Below are 9,436 nucleotides of genomic sequence, written 5' to 3' on the forward strand. Positions count from 1 at the left end.
CCCTTTTTATTTTAGTTAAATTAAAAAGAAAAGTGTTTGTCATTTTGTCTGCTGTACCCATGCAGAAGAAAGAACAAACACTTGACGGGTTATCTGTTGCCAATGAAAAACCTCAATCAAGTGCTGATGTGGAATGATCAGGGAAATTCTTCACTTGTAGAACATAAAATTCTATCATATCACTAAAACAATCTTACAACATAAGAAAATGCTTAAACAATGCAAAGAAATTCATTGCTTCAACTCCAAACAGCTGAGTTACAGGAGAAAGTCCATCGACTGAAGATGTTCCTCTTTGACATTTCTGAAAGTCCCTTTGGGTCCTGAAACAGGCTTGCAGAATCCTGAAACAACAAATTGCTGAAGAAAAATCATCAATAATTATCAAAAATCCATTGACAGTTACCAAACAATCTTGAGAAAAAATTTTTTAATGCTTCGGCCACACTCCTTTATTGAACTACTTGTAATTTTTGGCTCTTCAATGCTTTTGAGGTGCTACTAGCTCTTTCAACTTTTTTTTTTTTTTTTTTTTTTTTTCCGGAATGAGCAGCAGCAGCAGAGAGGAGCCTGAGAGGCCCTGAGTGGGCCCTGGCCCACGTGGAAGGATCAAGAACCGCAGACCTGTCCCACAGAACAGTGGTCCAGGTCCCGACGGGGGAAGCAAAGCCCCCAAACCCAGCAGCCGGCCGGGCAGTGGCCCTGGCCCAGGGAACCGAGCCAAACAGCCCAGGCCCGGTCTGCGAGGCGGGCTCTGTGTTGTCACAGCCCAGCACCACACTGCCAGTGCAATGGCAGAACAAGTGACCAAACGCATCCTTCCCCCCAAAATCACTGATGCATGCTGGCAGTGAGGGGACAGCTGTCCTGAGAATCTCCTTCTCGGGTCTGGGAATGTTTGTTCCCCACAGAAAACAAGCAATGATGGCTTTCCGCCATTCCCTCTGCCTCTGCAATGCAAATGCAAAAGGTGTTCCCCCCATCTGCCTCCCACTACCACCCCCACCCCGTCTGGGCTGGGGACCAAAGGCAGAACTATCAGGACCCCTCTCCCCCTTGCGGCTGGGGCGCATGAGGGACGGCAGGGAGATTCGCACCCCCCAAGGGGAAACAACCGACCAAACACCCCCCAACCCGCCAAGAACGCTGAGCTTGAAAGATGGCGGCCGGGCTGCTCCCGCACTCAGCTGTTGAGCCATGCCTCCTCCACGGAAGGAGAGGCCAGCTGCTGAAACCGCTGTTGCAAGGGCAAACGGCATGGGACGGTCTGAGCTCGGATATGCTGCCAGTTCCCGGGCAGCCTCTGACGCAGACATGGAGGACGGAGTCCCCGAAGGCGGCAGAACTGCTGGGGTGGCTGGTGGGGGGGCGAGGCCAGAGAGAATGCAGTTGCAGCAGGCTGCAGGGGGGTTGACAGCGGCAGCACTGGGTCGCTGGTCTCAACTGACACCTCCGGCATCGGCGCTGAGGGTGAAAGCAGGGCCACCGCGAGCGGGGCTACAGGGACCCACATGGGGCCGGCTCTTGGTGCATCCACAGGCGGCGCAGCCTCGGACATACGCTGACGGTGACTGCCATTGTCACTGAGTGCATCGTCTGGCAACACCGGCGCAGCTGCGGGAAGCGGCGGAAGCGGTGTCTGATCGCTGTTGCCTTGCAACACCAGTGCAGCCGCGGGAAGCGGTGTTTCTGAGCTCTCAAGCCCAGGCGGGGCCGCTGCACCCACAGGCTCTGCAGGAGGGACGGCTGCGGGAGAGGCCACGTGGGGAAGCGCCCGCACCCGTGGGGAGGGTTGGGGAAGCCCCACAAACTCGGGAGGCGGAACCTCAGGCACCGATGCCACCCCCAGGTCTGAGCGATGCGGGGTCCAAGAGGCCGGACGGGGCGATGCCTGCCGAGCTTCCAGGGGCGGCTCAGCCCACTCAAACCCCCTCTGAGAGCAACGGAGGAGGGAAAAAGTGGCTCCATCTGAGCATGCTCCGAAAATGCAGGCGAAAAACTTCTTTGGCTGCGGGCAAGACTTCACCCCTCTGCTGCGAGCCAGGGAGGCTGGGAAGCAGCAGATCATCTCCCCCAAAAGGAACTTCTCCCATGAGAATTCGGGGGAATAGGGCTTGCCTCCTGCAGTCAGCAATCCAGGGAAAGGCAGCCGCTCTCTCTTTCAAAACCGGAAAGAGTGCCCTGAACATTGGATCCATGCGGGGGAACCCGAATCCAAGGTTCAAAATGGCTTGGAAAATGGGTTCCATGCTTTCCCATACGAACGTATCAAGGGCAAAGAGCACATTCGTGAAAAACCCAAAGAACTTTGCCCATCGAAAAAGCTCATAGAAATGTCTCTCCAATGTCAGGGTCTGTCCTAGTAGACAGATGACCTGATGGTTCGTAGGAATGATCTCAGAGTGCAAAAACCAACACGGTACAAGAGGGTTTGCAGTGATAATCAAATCAAATGCAGTTTTATTGAAATAACCACAGCAAAAATGTGATAGAGGGATTAAGGGAGAAAAAAAGATAGAGAAAGAGAGAAAGAGTGGTGAGAGAGAGAGAGAGAGAGGGGATATAGCTACCAACGCAGAGACGAAGTCCTTTGGTGCAGTCCAGCCGAGGATCCGCCTGCTACACTGGGGAGATCTCAAAGGCTGTAGCTAACTCAGAGGATTTTATTACTGAAAATTGTGAGGGGGGGGGGAGAAAAGATACAATAGGGAACAGATGTAACAGGTAGTCCATGTTCTCAGCAGTAAATGAGAGCCATTGTTTTCTTTCTCCAGTGGTCACAATCTGCAGGCAAACATCTCGCTTTGGTCAGCTTGCCTCCCCCACACACCTCCCCCGGGCTGGGGGTTTCAGTCCCAGTCCTTGGAAGGAGCAGAGGGGCCTTTTAGGAGTTTCATGTCTCAGTCCTTGATTGAAAAGCTTCTCACATCTCTGTCTGTCTGTCACGGTGGTTGTAAAACAGGTGAGGGTCTTCGGTGGGAGACAACCTGAAAATCAGGAGAAGTCCAGCCAGGCCGAGAGGTGGGACAGCTTCCAGAGCTGCTATTGTTGCTAACGGGGCACGGTGCTCTCTTCTTAGCATAAAGCAAACACACTTGTGAAAACAATAGCTCAACACTGAGCTTTCAGGTCTCAGGGCCTATGGCATGTGACTTTTCTCCTTTAGAGCCAGATTCTAAATAAGGGGGTCTTCTCTTCAGTGGTCTCCCAAGGACGATCGTGAGGCAGATGAGGGAAAATTTGGACAGACTCTCACACGACCCCGTGACTCACAATTGTCTTGAAGGGATCTTCGTCAGCAGGGCTCTGGAGTGTCGCTGATCAGTCTTGCCGTACGTTGGTAGCATACCCGGAAAAGCAGAGACAGTATGTCAGAGAGACAGAAAAGAGAAAAGGAGGAAGAGAAAGGATAGGAAAAAGAAGGGGAAAAAAGGGAGACAATAAACAAACATAATTAATATTGATTATCATAACATTTTTCAGAAGTGTTTGATTAATTACAACTAATTAATTAATATTCTTGTTATAACAATTTCAAAAAATAATTAATTAATTAACAATATTATTTTTATAACAATTTCAAGAGATGGTTAAAACAAATCACAAATAATCAACAGCAAAAGTAATAAATCATAATACAAGCATTAACTTTAAAATAATTTTCTAAAACAATTCACTAAAAATCAAAAGTAATTTTCACAAAATCATAAAAGAAAATCAGGATTACTCTAAAACACATATGCTTAATTCATAATTGCTTTGTGTCAAATGTCTCGGGGATTTCCACAGTGCAGGGGACATCAGCCAAATTGTGTGCATTAACTATAGACGTCAATCTTGTCAGCTGTTTCACCATCTTCCAATTCATAACGACTAGGATTGCTGATAAAATGAAACCAAACAGAATTAAAATCAAAAGGATAACAATGGGATGACACACACTGTTCAAGACACTCGTAGCAGTAGGAGACCACCTAAAAGAGTATCCCACCACCTGTGCTCGGCATCTTTCTCCACCCTTTCCATAACACGGTGTATCTGTCTTACATCGTGATGAACAGTCACCCGGGTCTCTTGTCCGCTTTCCTTGAACTTCTCCAGGATTTCAACCAAGTTCTGATGGAGCAGCAGTTGTTTTACCAGAGTGAGATTCATCTCAATAGGAGTAGACATCAGTTTGTGAATCAGTGTGTAGTTAGATTGCCACAGGTAGTGAGAATTGACTGGAGCTTCAAAAGAAAAATCACATCCTGAAATCTTAGTAAAGTTACAAGCATAGAAATTTGAATGATTTTTTGTATCTACTATAACATTTTATATGAGCAAAAAATCACAAATAGTTCTAAAACATGCACATGTATTGCCTATGAATTGTTTCAAAAGCCTCATTAGGACAAATCTCAAAATGACAGATATTTTGCTCTATGTCTAAACAAATGTCTTGAACTATGATTTCATTGCTTTCACAGATGAACCATTGTTGTTCTCGGGCAATACAAGATTCCAAATCAACAGTTTGCCATTTCTTACCAATTTGACAGGCCCATTCTCTATGTTCAGAAAGATAGAGAATAGCACCGTCATAATTCAGTTCTAATGCTAGAACAGGGAAAATCAAATACTCTGAGGCATTTTGTATAGTTAAAAAAAAAACTGTCGTTGTATTTAAAATTACGTCACAGGTCAAAATTCACTAGGTTCCACCAGGATTGGAATTCTATTTCAAAGTCAGTGGCACTGTCCCAAATTATTTTCCGAATTTCAGTGAGAAAAGTGCCTTCTTCACCTTCTCTTATAATTGAAGCAAAAATTGACTGCACCCACAATTGTGCCTGGATACAGCTGAGAGCCAAAGAAACATTGTTTTGTGTAGCACCAAGTGCATCAATTACCAATTTGTGATCATTTACATTTACTTTCTCCCAATTTGGCAATATGCTTGATAGCAGCCACTGGTGTGTTCACAAAGCCAATAAGAATGACTGCAGTAGTTGCTGTAATTTGATCAAATCTTTAATTGTGACAGCCAATTTATTCAAGTTCAGTTAATTTACATGTCATGTATACTATCATCACCTGGTGTTAACATAAAGGAGGGGAAAGCATTATTTCTGTTGTCCATCACTAGTGTTATCATGGTTTATCAGGTCTTCATGTCCCTTGGAGTTCTTCTGAAAAAGTAAACACAACAGACTCTGCCACGAAGAGGCAGAAAAAGTTAGAACAATGGAATTGTCAGAGAGGTTTTGAACAGCAGTGGTACTTCCCCTACAGCAGCGGGGGGTCCACCAAAAACAGGCTGTCCAGGGTAATGTGCTGGGTTCTTGAAATCATCATCTGGTCTCTGTAGTGAAGGAATTGTGCTTGGAGCTGTTGGGCAAAAAGCAGTGATTTTGGAACACTCATTTGCCCCCCATCCATAGTGAGAGTCGTGAGAAATCCATTTAATCTTTTCACCTTCTGCCCAATCCTGCACACCTTTGACAGTAGAGTGAGAAATATTATCAGATTGAATTTCCTGTGGCTTTAGGAAAATTCCAAACCATCCCTGCATTGCTTTAACAGTATTATCTCCTGTATCTCTTTTAAAAGCATCAGCGTGGAGCAACCCAAATATAAACATAGCATAGGACTTGGTGTTAATACAGACAAGAAAGCAATTCTGTCCCTCACTTTGGAAAATGCTCCAAACAGTTAACAGTTCCCCAACCTGGACATTGTCTTGTTCCTTTCTGTTAGCAGAAGCGGGGGAGAGAGGAGGGGTTGCTTTAGTCACAGAGGCAGGTTTATTTTGGCTGCTACCCAAGCTCCCAGTTTCTTGGATTGCCCAGTTCTCCTCCACCTCCCTGGGAGCCAAGCCAACCACAAACACTCCCCCTTCCCAGGTAGTGTACCTTTTCTCAGCATCTTTGAAACCACAGGAATAAAAACCAACAGGCTTTTTCAGACCCTCAGGACCCTGCTGCCAAATGTGTACTGAAAGTTGTGAGGAGGCAAATCCCCACTCCACCTGAAAGGGGTCTGTAGGATAGATAGGGTCCAGTGCTTGATGAGCTGTCACTTCAAGAATCAGCAATTGCAATGTTTCCTTCTGAGAAGAAGTCCAATCCCATTTGATTCTTTTTCTCAGCAAGTCATAAAGGAGAACAAAAGGGTCATTCTGGTTACTAAGAAATTTATCTAGTCTTTCTATAGGAGACAGAGCTACTATGGTTTTCTGAAGGAGAATTGCTGTAGGTTTAATTTTTCCCGGAAGCCTTTGAGTTAAAGAGGTCATAATTTCAGGCTTTACAGGTGATAGGATTGGAGATTCAAAACCGGGAATTAATTTCTTTTCATTAATCAATTGCAGGCAGCCGGATTTGTGAATGTTTTCCCAGAGTTAGTCGGGGGTACCGACCAAAGGGTCTCTTTTTCCCAAGGGGTTGAACCCCCTGCCCAAAGAGCTGTGTGCTGAGTTAGGGACCATGGGATGCATCTGTCTGCTGTGGCTAGAAGCACCCCATGTCCCCAGCACCCACCGGCTCCTTGTTCTGACAAAAGAATCTGATCTCTCCCAGTGAGAGACACTTGACAAATGTGTTCTGTTTCAGATTTTTGAGGGAGAAGCCCGTACTGCTTTGCAAGTTTTGTTAATTCAGTAGCAGTGTACGGGATTTCTTTAGTGGTTTTGTGTGGGTTTAGATCTTCATTATTGATATAATTGCATTCTGTTTTAATTAGAGGTTTTATGTTGTTACAGCAGTGTTTCCCGCAATTTTTCATCAGGGTTAATTCTGTTTGAGAACAATTTTGACTAGTGTGAGGAGTTTCTTTCTCCTCTGTTTCTTTTGAGGAATCAGAGTTCTGTGAATTTTTAACATGTTCCTCTCTCAGGGCAGTCCGTAACAAGATATTTACATTTCTTTCTTCATCCAATTGTTTTTGCAAAACTTCAACTAGGTTTTGGAGGGAGTCTATGATAGCATTTTCCTCACTTTTTCGCTTAAAGCGAGTTTCTATGGCTGCTGTGAGGCAGGCACCCAAGACTGAGCAGAGGATGGTTTTATTTGTGCCCAGTTTAAATTTTGATTCATGTTGCAAAGAAAATATTCTATCAATAACATTTTCTAAGTTAAACCCAATTGCAGTTTGCCCATTCTTCTCCCCCTGGAGAAGGTGTGGCATTGTATTTAGCAAGCAGAGCATAAAATTCAGCTTTACCTTTTGCTCTGAAGTTCTTAGTCATTTTGTGAGGGGACCAAAGCTACACCAGGGAGTTAACTTAAGTTACACAAATCACACAGCCTTTCCACTGTCCCCTTGCTTCCCTGGGTAGTTGAAGAGACAGAATCAGTCTGGGAGGCTCTGTGAGGTTGCTTCAAATTTGTCTCTTCCTTCCCAGACAGTACAGATACGCACTCACATGAACACACACACACAAATGTTTTCTTTGTGAGGGGACCAGAACCTAGAACAGGGGGAAAGCCACTCAGCCTCGTTGGGCTGCCCCTCACTCCCCTGTGTAGGTGAAGGGACAATATCTGTCTAATTTCTCAGGTCTGTCCCTTCCCTTTTAGACAGTCCAGGTACACAAATACAGCAGTAACAACAGTAACAGGTTCACATTCAGCTCAAATACAACAACAACAACAGTATCAATATCAATATCAATATCAGTAGCAGCATCAATATCAGGATCGGGAGAAGTATCAGTGTCAGTGTCAGTGCCGGTAAGATAAGTAACAGAAGTGACAGTAACAATTTCCCCTGCTTTTGCACCAAAAAATCTTTTGTGTCAATTCCGGAGCCTGAGCGCTCAATCGAGTGTGAGATTTGGCTTTGGTGTCTGCAGTCTGCGAGAGGTTACAGACTATACATTACCTGCAAAATCTCACTGGCTACTGGAAATCCTGTCTGTGATGCCAATTATGTGAAGGTCCACCGAAATGAACGGGTGATGAATGATTTTTGGGTGCAAAAATAACCAACAAAAGGCACAGGGGTTTTGCAGTAACAAATCAACAAGGTGCAATTTTATTGATTATAACCACAGCTAAATATGCGTTTGGTTAGGGAATCTGGGGAAGAGAAGGGTAGGACAAGGGAAAAAGGGAGGAAAGAAGATCAGGGAATGGGGTATAGCTACCAAAACGTGATGTCTTCGGGGTCCCGCCGCCGAAACTCGCTGGTACACGTCTTGGGGAGATCTCAGAGGACAGTCGAAACCGAACCCCAATATATATACTGTTCTTGGTTGGGGGAAGGTGGCTGAAATTAGGTTTCCATGGAGGGGAGAAGAATAGGAACAGGAGGAGGGGGTGAGACAGTTCCATTGTTTTCATGGCTGAATGCTCACAGGTACGTTAAGTTTTCCCCCTCCCTGAGTTGGGAGGGAGTACAGTCCCAGTCTCTGGAAGGAGGTTGCCAGGGGGGTGCCATGGGGGTGCCAATAGGGTGCCAGAGGGGTTCTTGGTTCCTTGATGAGGGGATTCGCATCTCGGTTGGTCTGTCACGGTGGTTGAAGACAGGCGAGAGGGGTCTTCTCATGGAGCGGGGGGGAGCCACCCCAGAGCTCAGTCCAGCCAGGTCAGGAGTTTGGAAGAAAGTCCAGTTCAATTTTCCAGAAAAGGGCAGCATGCCCCCTTCGAGTACAGCATGGCGTGTTCTGCAAGCATCACTTGTGAACACACTAGATAAGCAGGAGACTTTCTTTCCCAACTGGCTCAGCAGTTTTAACCCTTTGGTAGTCTTTTCTCATGATGATTGTGAGGCAAAAAATGAAGGATTTTCGGATGGACTTCTACAGTGTGTCTGTGTGCTGGTGCTCTCGTGGTTCCTACCCATTGGCACAAGACACTCTCGGGGAAGGTATTGTCCAGACCACCTAAGACTACAGCAATAACTCATTTTTTTTTCATTTACTCTGTGGTGTAAATAAACCATTCTGTCTAATCATGATCAGAAAAAATCAGAGCAGTATTAATGTAAATTTATCTGGTATTCTATGATTTATCCTGTGGGACAAATAGCATTAAAGTCCAATTCCAATGTCCAATCTTTTACAACTTTGAGAAAGACTGGGGGTGGGCTTCGATCCAGCCACTCCCAGACTCCTCTCTTAGAAGGAATTTTAGAATTCTTGGGGCCCTGCACAAGTTTGAGGAATCATGGTGGCTGTCGAGTGTCATTTTTCCACCTCACGTCTCGGCAGGAGTTTCTCCAATAAAGAAATAAAGCTTTTGCCTGAAGCTCCCACTGTGCCCATGACAGGAACCCTGTGAGTGTCTGGGACATCCTGGCCCTTTGGCAGCCTGGGGACCCCTGGGATGTCACCGTGGAGCCCCCGTGAGTGTCTGTGGCAGATTGGTGCCTTTGCAGCACAAGGTCCCCTGGGATGTCACCATGGAATGGCTGAGACTGCCTCTGACCACAGGGCTCTTTACCATCCCCAGAA

At 45.9% G+C, this 9,436-nt stretch overlaps 1 protein-coding gene across 1 annotated transcript; it reads right to left on the reverse strand.

Annotated features, from left to right (window-relative positions):
- Nucleotides 1-2,430: 2,430 nt before the first annotated feature.
- LOC134434391 (uncharacterized) lies at nt 2,431-8,636 on the reverse strand. The gene is made up of 2 exons (XM_063183055.1): nt 5,077-8,636; nt 2,431-4,229 (listed from the first exon to the last, which is right to left on the reverse strand). Exon 1 carries the CDS (start codon nt 6,275-6,277, stop codon nt 5,219-5,221), a length of 1,059 nt encoding a protein of 352 aa, XP_063039125.1. The 5' UTR covers nt 6,278-8,636; the 3' UTR covers nt 2,431-4,229; nt 5,077-5,218.
- Between the last annotated feature and the right edge of the window lie 800 nt (nt 8,637-9,436).

The sequence above is a fragment of the Melospiza melodia genome, unplaced genomic scaffold (genome assembly GCF_035770615.1).
Source record: "Melospiza melodia melodia isolate bMelMel2 unplaced genomic scaffold, bMelMel2.pri scaffold_35, whole genome shotgun sequence".
Classification (NCBI taxonomy): domain Eukaryota; kingdom Metazoa; phylum Chordata; class Aves; order Passeriformes; family Passerellidae; genus Melospiza; species Melospiza melodia.

Bases quoted from the DNA above. Each gene is read 5' to 3' on its own strand.
- LOC134434391 (XM_063183055.1), bottom strand. From the start codon at position 6,277: ATGACCTCTTTAACTCAAAGGCTTCCGGGAAAAATTAAACCTACAGCA.